Below are 16,023 nucleotides of genomic sequence, written 5' to 3'. Positions count from 1 at the left end.
AGGATGCTAACATAATTCTAACATAAGATTTTTTTTAAATTAAGTCCTCCATTGGACCAAACATCTTTTGTTTTGATAAACAGACTTATTTTCCAAAGGACTTTGGCTGGTTTTATATAAAAATTACTGGAAATCAGTCATTTATACAAAAACAATAAAAGATTATTTTTTAAAAAATGTGTTCATGGTGATTTTTTTTTACTTTTCACCAGAAAAGTTTCTTGTTAAACAAACTGGCTGAAAACTAGCATGCCAAATAATTTAGCAAAGTGAAGTACTTCTGGTTTTGTATACAAATAAACCAAAGCCAAACAAGCTCCTCCCCACGATCAAGCAAACAAAAAACTAGACAAACCAAATCCAAAACCCCATCAGAAGGGACAGCACACAACCCCTCTGCCATACTCTCCAGGCCTCACCGTTCATTCAGGACTGCATCGGAGCAGCACTCACCTGCCAGTTTCCCAGGCCTCAGGACTGACCAAGTAGCTTCCCAAGGATACTTTACTATTGAACCAAATATCTTATTTTTACTAATATATCAAAATCACGTAATATATAATAAATTCTAATAGTCACTAGCAGCTTCACAGGAAAAGTCATCGAACAAGAATTATCTGTTAGCCAATAACACTTTTTCTCCTCCCACTCGGTCTACTGTTTTTAACCTTTAGCTTAAATGTATCTTTAAAAGAAGGACTAAAAATAGTTTACCTAGCCCTTCTAGTGATAGCAGTAACCAGATAACCTGCAGTAGTATTAAGGAATACTTAGGCTTAAGGTTCCAAGTCAGGATTTTATTACAGTACAACACAGGTTAATAGTCACTCATTCATACTACTTTGAAATACGTGGGTATAAAGACAAATGCACACTTTTAACTGAAATAAAAGTGCTGAAGATCAAACTTTTGTATTAACAGTGTTCAGGGTATTGTCAAAATGTTTTGAGATTTAAATTACTAAAGATAGCTTGTTGTCAGTAAAAAGACCAAGATTTCTGGAACATAAGTATAAGAAGTTCTTTGTGCTTTCTTCCTATTTCAGGCAAAAAGACTACTTTTGACCCTTGAATATTTGGGGATTTCTAGACGCTGTCACCCTTGTTTGAAATTATTATTAAATGAAATAAAATATGCACTTGGTAGTATCACTATAAAAATAGGCTTTTCACGATTTTCTTTAGGGTAACACGATCACCCAGGATAAAAGCAAGGCAGGAAGTTGCCATCAAGATATTCTCTCCTTACCCATGGTTTCATTTAATGCAAAACAAATTCTATTAATAGTCTTTATTCCATATGGAAAAGTACAGTAGTTGTGCAGAAACAAAACTACATAACGAAAGGGTAAGACTTTCAAAAATATTAACCAATAAATAAGCCATAGTAGTTATAGCAGAACTCAGGAAAAGCCTATTAAAAAATGGCAAAGCTGTACAAAATACAACGGGAACAAATGTTAAAGAATGACACCGGAAAATTCTTATTCGTACAAAACCATAAGGATGCTCACAGGAACTTCATTACAACTACTCATTTTTAAACATTCTGTAAATATAGAACTTCCTTCTCCCCAATTCTAGAAAATAAATTTCACATCCCAACATATAAAACAAATACACTCCCACTGCTCTCAAAACTAGCATTTTAACATCCTTCAATAGCACGCCATTTTCATATAAAAATACCTTTAAACCAAGGTTCATTCCTGTACCTTATCTTTACAAATTAATAATACATCAGTTTGGACTTAATTAGCACCTCAAAGGTGTTCATATAAAATGAGATAAAGTGCCGTTACTGGTACACTGTTAACATGCCGTAACGACATATTGTTCAGTGCAATAACCAGCATGGATGAAGCTTACAAAGAACATGCAAATATGACTTTTTTTTTTTAAACTAGTTGAAATAGTTATATTTACAAGTCTGAATACAACTTGGCTATTTAATATGTACAACATGTGACTATAAAGTAATGATTGTATAACAAAAGCAACCAACCAACCAGACCTTAAGTATCCAAATTAAATACTGTCCTTAAAGGACCTTGGAAGGCTTGTTCCAGGAGTGCTATCATTGTTAAAAGCAGCTGAGAGCTAATTTACACGTCAGCAAGAATGCTATATTCTTAGTATTTAACCCAAACCCAACGTGACCACCAATCATGATTCCGAATGGCTTACACTGTTTCCAAATATTAAAACACCTTTGAGTGGGAATATAGTTCCAAAAAGTTGCTATAAAATTGTGTTTAATGCGAACCATAACATGGAAATAAGCGCCTAATCGTCTTCAGGGAGCCGCTATAAAGGGAATAATATTTGGATGTTCTCATATTTTGCTTTAAAAAAAAAATCAGCTATATACTATTTATAGTCACACATTTGGCTAGAAATCACTTGGATCTTAATTTTGTGTGTGTGCGTGTATATATGTATAAATTGGGATCCGACTCAACAGAACTATAACTTGAAAATCCCATCTTTTCCAGAATATATCATCTGGATATTATATCATGAATTAAACCTATCACTAGACATTCTCTATGAAATATGATTTTACCACACAGCAAAAGCTCGAAGAAAAGTGATAAAACCCAAACCATTTCATAAGAGAAAAGTATGAGTTAATGTCATCTTGGCTATCTTAAATTTTTAACTTACTAGGCATAACTAATTGTAGTTTTCGATTCTGGTTAGCATTTTTATTTATAGTGACTTCTGGCTATTATCAAAGAAAGTTTATCCCACATTTTAAATAAATCAGTGGTATCTGATCCACTCCTAAGGAAAAAGGAAAAAAAAATGTGGCTAAAAAGTAATTTTTTCTCATTAAAAAAAAACACATTAAATTACCACCAGGAGCCAATGCAGTTTTCCAAACTCTACAAATGGGTCTCTTTTAAGGCTCACACATTTGACTCTATGAATGATCGCTTTGGTTTTGCCGAAGGAAGGTGACTCCTGTGGGCTTCATTACTGATATGAGGCTGCTGTTTAGAGATGCTTTCCTGGTACAGATGAGAAACAGTCTTAGTTATCCTGTTATCTTGACAGTGGGCTGGAATTTGGCACTTCCTATCTTCTACCTCCTTCACCTGTGCCCCATTGTGGACACTTCCACCCAGGGTAGAAACGGAACAGGTTTTGGCTTGGCTATTATATCCTGCCGCTTGTTTCAGAGAGGGCTTCTCAGAGTTCGAGGGCTGCAGGCCAGCTGCAGAAGATGTGTTTGTCAGTAGCCCCTCTGGCACCTGACAGTGCCAGGTGCGGTTTGGAGGATTGCTCTGCTGTTGGAACCTTGCAGTCTTATCCATGATACCCATGAATGGGGTATTGCGTGGTCTGTGCTCAGCTGTACCGCTCTGAACCTGGTTAACAGCCTTCTCTTTGATGCGAGCATCTGGTCCTTGGCTCTTGAAGCCATCCGAGAAACTGCTGCTTGAAGTCAAACTACTGGTTGAACTTGACATCTTTACGCTGCTAGATGGAGAACCAGAAGAGCTTGAGCTGGTGAGGGAAGCTGGGTGCCGCGTATCGCTGTAGCTCACCGGCCCACCCTGACAGAGAGGAGCTACATCCACGGCCACAGAAGCATGAGACAGAAGCCTCTCTGCGGTTTTTATCTTGCTTGGTAAAGGATACGCAGCACCGCTCTCAGCCTGCTGCAGCTGGACACCGTGGCTGGGGCCCAGGCGCTCTCCAAAACGGCCAGAACCCGCCCCCACAGTGAAAGTGCCTATTCCCTCTGAATGCTGGTTTCTGCTGCCAGAAGTTGCAGAGATTCTACCTGGCATGGGACTTGGGGGAGGGTTCACAGAAGAGACCTGAAGTTTTGTGCTACCATCTCTCACGCTGGCCTGTCCGGAACCTAGATGTTGGCTGGTTTTCACTATCTGTGCCTGCCTGGTGGGCTGCACCACCAACCCTGGCTGTGCTACAGGCTCCCGCAGGGGCTTGGTGACTCCCGGCCTGTTCTGCGGGGAGGCTGGCCTCATTTTGGACTGTAACCCTTCTTGAAGGTTTCGGATGTACGGGGAGGGCATGGATGAGGATGGCTGGGCCCTGGGAGTCGGGGAAATGGATTCTTCCTGTGGAGAGGTTTCCTCTTCTTCGGCCTCCTCAAGATGAAAGTGGTCGTTTAGTCCAGGGGCTGGGGCGTCCTCTTCGTTATCTGAGTCATTGGGAGGAGCTGGGGGTGGGCACTGCTGTTTTTGCTGTTGGTTCCTCTGGAGTTGCTTGCATTCCTCTTCCACGCGGGCCAAGAGCCTCTTGATTTCCTGATTGGTGGGACAGAGTTTCACAGCTTCCCGCAAGTCAGCCAGAGCTGCCACAAACTGCCTTTAGAGTAAAAGAGAAGATATAGTTAGAAGCCATGTAAGCATGTGCTCTGAATGGAACTATTCATAAAATAGCTCTTCTAAAAGGGAAGAGAAGGTAGCTGAGCGGATTTTGAACACTTACTCAGGAAGACAACGGGACCTATTTAACTAGCTTAGAGTTACTCAGCTAAGGAATGCTGAATTCTAACCCAATCTGTGTGACTCCAGGGCCCTGCTGTCTCTGTAAAGACCACCAGGCTGGGAGTGAGAACAGGCATCCATCAGTGGGTGTCAGAATCCTCATAAAGTTACCTCCACCCTCCCCTCTCACCATACCCACCTCTAATTCAGAAGTCTTACGTGACTCCTCCCTTCTTCCCCACCATCTCCTCTTAACGTCTATAGTTGGCGCTTTCATTGATAATATGGACTAATCTAGGAACTTGAGGTTGCAATAAGTGTCAATTGGGGTGGAGGGGAAGAATAGTTATTGAGATGTCAGGAGAAAATAAATGTTTAGCCATTGCTAATAATATCTACTGTTGTGCCTCTTGGAAGCTACCAATTTAGTATTAAAAGGGACGAGAGGCATCTAAGTACTGCTTATGAATCAGAAGCCCCAAAGTCAACCAGAAGCTTTAATACCACAGAAGCACAGGAAGGCTTCTCTAGCCACGTCTCTAAGCCCAGACAGTACCTGCTATTTCTCTTCGCTCTTGCCCTGGCATAAAAGGCTTCATAGGACTTTGGTTTCAGCTCAAGAGCCTTGGAAGCAAATTCTTCTGCCATGCCAAAGTCCTGGTGTCAATATTTAAATACATGAGTCAAAAGCAGCACTGAAACATGATTACAGGCAACTTTTTAATAGGAATTTTGCTCTAAAGGTTAGCCGAGAAATGGGACGTAACTGGAGAGAGATGAAGGGTAAGGAAAGTTTGTTTGTTTATTTTTATTTTCAAGCTAGGATATAGTTAAAGCTTATTAAGATTTTTAAGAGAAGAATCCAGTAGAGAAGCAAGAATTGACGATTCGAGAGAGAGGGGAACAGTGGTAGAAGCAGTACGCCAGAAGGCTGGAGCAGACAGAACCCAGCACACTGGTGGAGAGTCAGCCTCAGAGAAGGGCACAGTCGCTTCACCCTCTGTGACAGGAGGGAGGGCAGAATATGTGGGCAGAGAGGCAGGCAGGTCAATAGATGAAGATAGGTGAGAGGATGAAGTTAAAAAAAAATTAGAAGTACTGGAACAAATCTACTAGTTACTAGTTACAAATTAACTATGAGTTAGCTACTATTTATCACAAATTAAACAGTTCCTGGCATACCCTCTAAGCAAACATAATAAGCACTAGGCAGATTATAACACATTTGAGTTGAACTTTACCATGCCTTTTCCTTTTGATTCTGGGGATGGGCCACTCGTGACAATGTTGGCCATACACAGCTGGGGAGGGGAGGGGGGGGAGGAGGAGCAGTTTGCATTTGCTTGTCATCACTGAAGCAAAGGAAACTATACCCAAGTGCATTCCTCTCAACATCTTGAGAGGCAGGTAGTGACAGTGATCAAATGACGGTCATCAGAGAGAAGCAGTTTCCCGTAAGCCAAGTTCATAGAAACGTATATACAAATCAGATAGGAGGCCCCATGATCTGGTCTATGGAAGGGCTGGCCTTCACCACTGTGAAAACATTCTAATGCTGATGGAACAGAATAAGGGACACAGCTTACATTCGTTTTTCTTCGGCAGCGAGACAAATTGAGATAGAGAGAAACTCTCAGTTCATTGAAGGGTCTCATGTCCTCTCCGAATCCTTCTCGGGGAAACTTCCTTAAGGCATACTGGTACCTCTGGGCTGCTTCTTTCATCTTCCCTTTCTAGGATTGAAAAATCATATTTATCCTTCACCAGAAGCTCCAAGATGAATAACCCCCCACACCCTGAAGATCCTGGAAAGGTTATTCTCCCTCCGCTGCCAAAACCATGACAGCACGTTGAAAGGACCCTGATGAGGAAGCGCGTGGCCAGAACTAGAACACTAATCAGCGTGAACACACGGCCTGGCCATTCACACAGCCTTCCGCGGTGTGTGCTTCACGCAGAAAGAAGCCAGTTTTACTGGAAGGCGTCTGTAAATCACCAAACTGATAATTATTGATCTTAACACATCGGATTGTTTTCTGTTATACATTTCCGAAAACCTTTTCATGAATGATCTCTCATCTAGAGATATTTAAATGCTAAGTGTAATAGAAATCAGATAAAAGATGATGCAGTTCCTAAGGCAAGTAGAGTCTTGTGGATAAACCTAGAGCTTGCTATAGAATGATAATTTTTCTTTTAAGAGGAACTAAAGCATGGGCTTTAAAAATCAGTACAGCACCGCAAGTCATTTTCAAGGCTAAAGAAATCTATTTGCTCAGTCAGTTCCGTCGCACAGCAGGTATGAAGTCTGTTGAAATGGCTTAGTATTTCTAACATAATTGCCTACCAAAGTTCACATTAAAACCACTTCAAAGCCACAACAATACACACTCTGAACTCAATTTCAAACTGATTCCAAGCCAGGAACCCTGCTGGGTCATGCTATATGCCTATTTATTTGTTGTTATTAAAAAAAGAAAAGGGAAAAACTAAAACATAACAACTACAGCAGCCTCGTGGTAAAAAGGATTAAAATGGTCATAATCTAGGTTTCTGTTTCCATAATCTTTTAATTCTGTCTAGTCATAGATCACATTTACATAGTGATCTACATAAATGGCCTACACATCTATCTAAACTAGGCAAACTATAGCTTCCGGGCCAAATCTGGCCTACTGCCTGTTTTTATAAATATAGTTTGATTGAGACACAGCAATGCTCATTCGTTTATATATTATCTGTATCTGCCTTTGTGTCACAGCGCCAAAGCTGGGTAGCTGTGATGGAGACCACATAGTAAAGCCTAAAATATTTACTATCTGGCCCTTTCCAGTAAAAGTTTGCTTTTGATCTAAACTTATAGCTTATTCATAAAACAGTTTATTAATCTGTAAACCATATTTCCATTTCTAAGGGCAAATGGAAAAAAATCCAGTCTCCTGAGTAACTATTACATATAACTTGACTATTTTAAGTAAAAATATCTCTAGAAACAGTTTTAAATTCCAGAAGCTCATAGATATTAAGATTATCAAGCCTTAGGAGACTTAATGATTCTTTTCTCCTGAAAATGTCTCCTGAGTGTCCCCTCCCCGTGTGTCTCATGACTCCGTGCGCTAAGGAATCTGCTTGTATGATGTATTAGTTAAATTACAAACAGCTCTGCCTTCACACCAAGGCTTCGGGCCATAAGTCAAAGTTATAGCCACAAGGATTCATTCAGAAATAATGGTTCTCAAACACAGTGAGCAGGGCTTTTTACCTTGAAGATTCTGCTGTTAAGAGAGTAAGGCCTGGGCATGAGGCCAGGTTAGCATCTCTTGAAACTTCTATTAAAGCTACGCTACATGGATTCTGTGCAGTAGCACTGCTACGCCCATTATACAACAAACTAAGAGGTTGCTTGTAGGCCATTACAGCATCATAGAAAAAGGCGAACCACTTACTTTGTACATCATGTTTCCTTCCTCCATCAATTTCTGCAAAAGTATAATCAAAATATCAGGTTTGGAAGTAGCCATCGCCCAAGCAGCATTTCCTGCAAAATAAACATGCATTCAGAGGCATTTCAGTGGCCTTGGAGGAAAGAAGTTCAGTAGTTCTGTGGTCCCAGCACAGCTAAGATCATAAACAGCAGAGACCCAGCTTCAGAGAACCACTGCTTTTGTGTCCTGCGGGCCTCCAGACGACCACGCAATGAAGGAAAGAGAGGGCACCAGTGAGCAGGTTTCTCCTCTAATCTGCCGTACACTGAAGTAAGCGCCTAGGAGGGGAAATGTACCCGGCACAAATTATGGATATTCTGATGCAAAAGTAGTGGAAAACCAATGCGATAGAGTAGCCATGCCCCGTCCCTCCCTTCCAATGGAGGTCCAGGGTAAAATCAATTAAACAAGGCTTCAGAATAATCTCCTCAGTTTCCTGCAGTGCCTGTGATGGCTGGCAATGTGTGTTTTTAGCATCTTCTTGCATCCACCGCACTGTCTACCATTTAATCTACTCTGAGATGTCTCAGCTTTGGCCCTTCTGTCCTCTTCCCACCACTCATGCTCTCGACCCTCCCTGCTCACATCTATGTCCAACTTCTCTCAGCCTACAGCAAGGCCACAACCTTCTTCCTAACCCTCTTCTAAACACGTGCAGTGAGTGGTACTCGAGAGCAGACTCAGATATAGGACTGCTCAGGTTGAGACCATGACTCTGCCCTTGAGCTTAAGGAAGCTATTTGCCTCTCTGTGACTTGGTTTTCTCCTCTGTAACGTGATGATATTGTCACTACCTACTTATAGTTAAATATGGTAAAACATGAAACTGCTTAGAAAAGTTCCCTCTACTTTTCTAATTCAACTGCTTAACAATATTAGCCAATATCATCATCTTCGTTACATTCCCCTCCTCGGCACTGCTGTTGGCCCAAGTTCTGCCATAGCAAATCCAAACAGAGCTGTTCTGGTTGCTGTTTCCCCACGCATACTGCATGTTGTGTTATGTTCCAACCAGCCACACAGAAGGGGCTCTCAGACCTCTTTGTTTCCCCAACACTATCCTCATGTAACCCCCCATTTTGTCTCCAGTACATTACATGAACTCTCTCTCATGAAAACCACTGCCATTTCCCCATCCAGCTGACTATGCTTAACCTAGAACGGAAGTTCTTAAACTCGGCCACTCATTAGAACCGCCTGTGAGCTTTCCTACTCAGCACCCCGACCCAGAGTCGAAAGGAACTGTTTCCTGATGTAGCCCCCAGACATCCCTGACACCCCACAATTCTAGACTGTCCTTCAGCATTGGCCTCTGCTTCCTACCTACAGAGGCAATAATACTATGAGCTAAACATTTTAGAAGACTGTGATTAAATGAGCTTTAGGAAGAAAAAAAAATTCTCCAAACACCTGACATCTTAACCTGGGGGCAGGTAAGTCTTTACGGTCCCTCATGTCCTCTAAAATCTGAAGCTAACCTCCTTCTCACTGCTGAAATGTTTACTGACCTAATTTGGCTCCTTTTCGCAGTAGCGTAACCACTACAGATGTGTTTCGACAACCAATGGCTCTGTCCAAAGGACGCATACCGCTGTGGTCCACATGCTCGATCACAGCTCCCTTCTCAACCAGGTACAGCACCTGCAGGGGAGAGCAGAGGCCCTGAGGAGCAGCTTGTGGTAGGAGCACTGCCACATGCCCACCCCCACATTCTGGTGTAGGAGCTGGCAGTCTTAGCTTTATTTGATCTTCCATGTCTCTGGCCATTATGAATTCTAGAATAGAAATGAAGATGAAAGAAAACAGAAGAAAAGCTGCAATCCATACCTAAAACCCACTCTGTTTAAGTGTTCATATCAGCAATGAGGGAGGCAGATGAACACTCCCAGGGAGGGACATGTTGTGTACATGAACTCATATAGCACAGATGTCATCATCTGTCTCGTCTCACACCTCACCCCCAGCCCACGGAGATGAGACACGGTCACCTTTTCATTTCCAATCACTAAGGAGGCACAACGTGCAATAGTTCCAGTGTGCTGGCAGGCTATGTCAATGGGTACTTCAGACGCACGCAGATCCACATAGCCTGGGTACAGCAAGCTGGACAGATCAGTATCTTGGGATCAGTTCGACTCACATTAAGGCTTAGGATTGAGATCTGAATATAAAGAGACCTAGGACTGTAAAGATGTTAAGTTTGAGACCCTATTATGATGAATCTGATGTGACAAAATAGTTGTCACTTGGACTAAATAGAGAACAACACTGGCCACTCAAATTGCTATATTTACTGGAAAAGAGGCCTGTAGCCCATTTAGATTTTCATGTGGATCTGATAGATTCTATCACTCTGCCTAATGTTCAAAATGACACTAGAGGGATTAATATGCAGAATATATAAAGAACTCCTATAATTCAATGAAATTCCAAATAATTCAATATAAAAATGGTCAAAGGGTCTGAACAGATATTTCTACAAAGATGATATACAAATGGCCAATAAGCCAATAAAAAGATGCTCGACATCATTTGTCTTTAGAAAAATGCAAATCAAAATCACAATGCGGTGCTGCCTCACACTGTTAGCATGACTACTTATCAAAAAAAAAAAAAAAGCGAAAACAAACAAACAAACAAAAACAGAAAATAAATGTTGGTGAAGATGTGAGAAATGGAACCCTGTGCTCTGTTGGTGGGAATGGAAAATGGTGCAGCCACTGTGGACACAGTATGGAGGTTCTTTAAAAAATTAAAAATAGAATTACCATATGATCCAGCCATCTCACTCCTGGGTCTACATCCAAAAGAATATGGCTCCATCTCAAAGAACTTGCAGGATCTCAACGAGTTATTTGCATACCCATGTTCATAACAGCACTATTCACAATAGCCAAGGGGTGGGGGAAACCCAAGTGTCCACAGATGGATGAACAGATAAAGAAAATGTGGTGTACACATACAATGGAGTATTGTTCAACCTTAAAAAGGAAATTGTCACGTGCTGCAACATGGATAAACCTTGAAGACATGATGGTATGTGAAATAAGCCAGATACAAAAGGACAAATACTGGGTGACTCCATTTATATGAGGTACCTAGAGCAGTCAAATTCAGAGAGACAGAAAGTAGAATGGTAGCTGCCAAGGGCCAGGAGAGGGAAGGGAGGAGGGGGAATTGTTCAGCAGGTAAAGAGTTCTAGTTTTACTAGATGAGAAAGTCCAGACACTGGCTGCACAACAGTGATAGTATACTTAATGCTACTGAATTCTTCACTTAGGAATGGTTAAGATGGTACATTTTATGTTGTGCAATCGATCACTTTTTTTTTAAAAAAAAAGTACTAGAATGGTAAACTCCTTTACTTTTTCCTAATGTTGATAAGCTACAAGATTTGGTAAGGTAGTATAAGCTAAAAAATAAAAGTGTGGATATGCGAGGTTTAACAGCTATTTTTAAAAATCAATATTAAGCACAGTTTACAATATCCAGGAAATTGAGACTACCTCTAACATCACTGCCTTTTAAAAGCATCAAGACACAGATGTGCAGGGTGAAGGTGGCTTTTGCTCCAAGGTCCATAGCTTTAGCAACACATGTCTCTCTAGCTAATCCTAGCAGTAGACATATTTAAATATTCAAAAGTGATAACTCTCAAGGGGCTGAATATTCCTCTAGGACCAGGTGAGCACTAGAGATGTGGGTCCTGACAAGGACCTTGTTTCTACCCCGAAAGACATTTTGCAGCTCTTAGTTTACTAAGGTTTTTATCCCCTCATACCTCAACTAGGTGTAGGCATGGGTCAGAGAGAAAGACGGCGCCCAAAGCATTTTATATGATGTTTAGACAATGCCATCGAGCTATAAAAACACACCAGATAATTATTTGATGAACAATTTCTCATATGTGTAGAAGTGACTTTTAAATGATCTCTACAGAAATTCTATTTATAGGGATTACTACAAGAAAATTAAACTACACATGCCTGTGTGTACACACATTTATCTATGTGTCTGGTGTATATAGTTTGTTTTCAATGATTTTTAAGCTTTATGAATCTATTAAAATGTTCACTACAGTTCTGACAGATTGTACGTCACAGAATTAAAGGGAGATGAAAGATACCCCAGAACACACACGAACACACTGACCACACTCAGGCACAGCCCCTCACACTCTCTGGAAATATTCTGGGTCCAGAGTTTCTCTGTGGCGCTGGTCCAGCACACAGGGCGGGTGGAGCAGCGTGACCACCTGCGGTACCTACGGTCTCTGCGTCGCCGTAGAAGGCAGCCAAGTCCAGAGGCGTGCGGCCATTCTTGTCCATCTGGTCTATCTCGGCTCCTTCCTCGACCAGAAACTGGACCACTGCCCTGTGACCCTTCAGACAAGCCCAGCTTAGTGCTGACAGACCCTCTTTGTCCAGAGAAGAAAGAGCAGCACCTGAAAGAAAAGCCCAAATCATAGAACATGAACTTCACAAGACCAAGCCCAGAAGCAAAGCATCTCACACCTGCAAACACCTGGCCTGACCATGTGGCAAGCAGGTGCTGTGAAATCTGAAGCTGACTTGGGAACGTGACCATCATGGCTGAAGCTGATATGGGTGTGTGGGCTTCATTACCTTCTTTCTGTGCTTCCACAACAGAAAGACTTAAAATTTAAATCAGAAAGCACTGAACGAGTCTGCCAAAGCTCTTTTCTTTGTCCCTGCAAAGAAATCTCTGCAGAGGCAGACAGTGCTGCTACCTTTTGAAAGCAGAAATTCCACAGTGCTCAAGTGCCCTTCGCAAGCAGCCACCATGAGGGGCGTCCGGCCCTGCTTGTCACTTAGGTTCACGTCGCAGCCGCGTTCCAGCAGCAGTCTCACAATCTGAAACAAACACTCAGAATTACAATCTTCCTGCTATGAGTTTATAACATGTTCTCTATACCCAGGCGGGGTTTTCCACTTTAAAAAGTAATAAAAGGACTCTCTTATTTTAAAAACCCCTCTTAGTTGTGAAATCTGCGTGGACTGTAAAATGTTTCTATTATATTCCTTTGAACAAAATCTTCTTCCAAATGTATATGTATATTTTTTAACATGACTAAACCGGGCAGAGACAGGAATTTGGAGTAGGGGTGCCAATCACAATCGAGTAATGAACAGACAGCCACAGCGAGACATATGGGATAACGGAGCAGAAGTATAAAGGGGGAGTGAGTAATGGTCATGGGTCCCCACACTGGCGCTGAAGCGACATTCCCGTGTGAAGGGCACAGGGCAGGGGAAGTGGGGCGCAGGAAAGCATTTACCCACCCCACTCCCAAGCAATCTGCTTTTCTAAGACTTGGGGCTTGGTGGATGGCTTGACCGTCACAGCGGGCAATTTTTAGCAAAGGTTCCAGGAGGGGATTCTCAGCTCAGGACCGTGCCTTTAAACAGTACATGTGATGAGGCTGGGGAGCAAAACAAGAAACCAGAGAGGCCTCTCATACAACTGCTAGCCCAGCGGGAACGGCTTCATCTAGGAGGTAGTATGGTCTTTCTCTGGCACGATATTCGTCATATCGCCACAACAGGAGGGGCACGTTCTCATTGCTTTCTCGTTCTTGATATCCAAAGTTCCCCATGACTTAGAAAGAGACCAGGAGAGAGGATTAGCCAGGGCACCATGGAGAAGCTGTGAGGGTAACAGGGAATGACTGGAACAAACCAAGGAGAAAAGTCAAAATGTTGTTGGGAAGAACTCGTAGCTCCTACCCATGGAGCTACAGGAATAAGGAGAGAAGCAACACCATGATATAAACTTAGGTCTAGAAAATTCTTCCTGTAACGAACATGGTAAGATCTGTTTGTTTGACTGTTGCTTATGTGTAACCTGGTGCCAGGCACGGGGTCAGTACATGGCTATCATTTAAAAAATGAAGAAATAAGTCACTGAACTGCTGCTGTCAAGAATTCCCCGCTCCCTTGAATTAAAGACAGCAACATGTCATTCGGAGTGAAAGAAGTCAGCCTGAATCACGGTGCTGGACCAGAGGGAAAGTGTGTCCTTGCCCAAAGAACACAACGGAACCACTCTTCTTCCAACTATGTTAAACAACTGGTCACACAATGACACCGACAACAGATATGTCACAGCAAGTCTGTTATCATGACAGAAGGGGGCCACCCACTCCATTTTCCCTCCCCGGCTAACAGGAAGCAGTTGTGGGGCTCTGACCTGGTTACCAGCCTAAGAGGCTGACTGTGCTAGCGCCTCGAATGTTTGCCTTTATCAAGTAGAACCGACGGCACAAGCAGAAGCCAAAAACATCAAAAAGACAAGGCCCAGGGGAGATGGGCAACAGTGAACTTGTCACCACTCATTGTCTCTGACGCATTCAGGGGCCCTCTGGGTACCTGCCAATGCCCCTGGCGTGCCGCACAAAACAAAGGTGGGACCCCTCTCCTGTTAGTCCGAGACACGGCAGCTCCACGCTCCAGCAGCAGCTCGCAGACCTCCAGCTTCCCTCGTCCTGCAGCTGCGGTCAGGGCTAAAAGAAAGTCACAGGAGAGGACTCTGTTAGGGTGTGGTGGCTAAAGGGGCCACAGATTCTCTGACACTCCTGTCACTGAGAGGAAGAGGTCTACATATCCTCCTCCCAGCACCACCACCACCAGAATCTGGGTGGGCCCCATGACAGCTCTGACCAACAGAACACAGCAGAAATGACACTGAGCCAGCGTCTGGGCCCAGGTCCTAAAAGATGGGCAACCTCTGCTCCCCTGGAACACTCGTGGTTGGAACCCGGATGCCATGCTGTGAGGAAGCCCAAATAGCTCTGCGGTGAGACCCACAGGGAGAACTGAGGCTTGTGTGTGATTGACAGTCCCAGAGGTGCTCTCAGCAGAGAGCCAGCAATAAATTGTCAACCGTGTATGTACCATCCTGTAAATGAACTCCCAGAATGAGTCTAGCTATACCAGCTAAAGCAGTGTGAACAGAGGTGAGCCACCACCCCTTCTGAGCCAGCCCAAACTGTAGATTTAGGAGTCACTAAGTTTCGGCTTTATTGTTTGCTTTTTTCCACAGCAAAAGATAATCAGAATATAGTGCAACACAAACAGAGATCGGTATTATTGTCCAGCCTGGCTTCTTACCCTGGAGTCATAAACTTCATTCAACAAGAACTAATAATTATTCAAGCAGTCAAGAGCATTTCGCATCACTCCTGCCTTTATGGAGCTTAGAACCTCAGTAACAAGTCATGATTTCAGATTAAGAATATCAGGAAAGGGAGGTCAGATTACAGAGGGCCTTGAGTGCCCAGGAGAATAGCCCAGTGTGATCCTGGAGTCAGTGAGCTGCCTGCTGGTAGCAGCGGTGCTGTGGGGAGGTCAGCCAAGGATAAAAATGGTACAAAGGGAAAAAGAATATGGAGCAATATGAATACAATGCACTCACATCAGTGACTGTGCTTCCCCCCTCCAAAGTCATGACTCTTAATGAGGGTGTTGAAAAGAGGGGTTTAAATAGTGCTGCCATGAACATAGGGATACACAGATCTTTACAAATTATTGTTTTGGTTTTCTTTGGATAAATACCGAGAAATGCAATTGCTGGGTCAAAAGGTAGCCAAGATATGGAAGCAACCTAAATGCCCATCAACAGACAATTGGATAAAGAAGTTATGGTTCATATATTCAATGGAATATTAGCCATAAACAAAATGAAATCTGACTATTTGCAATAAAATAAAATAAGAGGTGATTATGCTGAGTAAAATAAGTCAGAGATAGATAAATACCATATGACTTCACTTATGTGCAGAATCTAAGGAAGAAAAAGAACAAATTAATTGAAAACAGACCCACAAATATAGAAGACAATTGGGTGATGGCCAGAGGGGAGACGGGTGGGGGGAGGCTGGGCAAAAACAGTGAAGGGTTAAAGAAATACAGATGACTCGTTGATAGAGGGTCAAGGGGATGGGGGAGCATGGCATGGGGAATGTGGACAGTAGAAAGGTAATGGCTATGTGTAGAGCCAGAGGGAAGATAATCAGGGGGATCGTTTCATAAACTATATAAATGTCTAACCAA

At 42.6% G+C, this 16,023-nt stretch overlaps 1 protein-coding gene across 11 annotated transcripts in view; it reads right to left on the bottom strand.

The window, feature by feature from the left end:
- Positions 1-776: 776 nt before the first annotated feature.
- Positions 777-16,023, bottom strand: part of TANC1 (tetratricopeptide repeat, ankyrin repeat and coiled-coil containing 1) — a 214,357-nt gene continuing 199,110 nt past the window's right edge. For all 11 annotated transcript variants that reach the window (XM_039855457.1, XM_039855455.1, XM_039855459.1 and 8 more), the window contains 8 exons: positions 14,341-14,474; positions 12,702-12,825; positions 12,220-12,395; positions 9,460-9,592; positions 7,913-8,004; positions 6,053-6,199; positions 5,023-5,123; positions 777-4,344 (listed from right to left, as the gene is read on the bottom strand). In XM_039855457.1, the coding sequence (XP_039711391.1) occupies positions 2,913-4,344; positions 5,023-5,123; positions 6,053-6,199; positions 7,913-8,004; positions 9,460-9,592; positions 12,220-12,395; positions 12,702-12,825; positions 14,341-14,474 (2,339 nt within the window). In that variant the 3' untranslated portion in view covers positions 777-2,912. The remainder of the gene's footprint in view (positions 4,345-5,022; positions 5,124-6,052; positions 6,200-7,912; positions 8,005-9,459; positions 9,593-12,219; positions 12,396-12,701; positions 12,826-14,340; positions 14,475-16,023) is intronic.

The sequence above is a fragment of the Pteropus medius genome, unplaced genomic scaffold, assembly GCF_902729225.1.
Source record: "Pteropus medius unplaced genomic scaffold, Ma_sr-lr_union100, whole genome shotgun sequence".
In the NCBI taxonomy this organism is placed as follows: domain Eukaryota; kingdom Metazoa; phylum Chordata; class Mammalia; order Chiroptera; family Pteropodidae; genus Pteropus; species Pteropus medius.
Note: the sequence above shows the minus strand (reverse complement) of the source record. Positions and strands in the feature narration are given on the sequence as shown.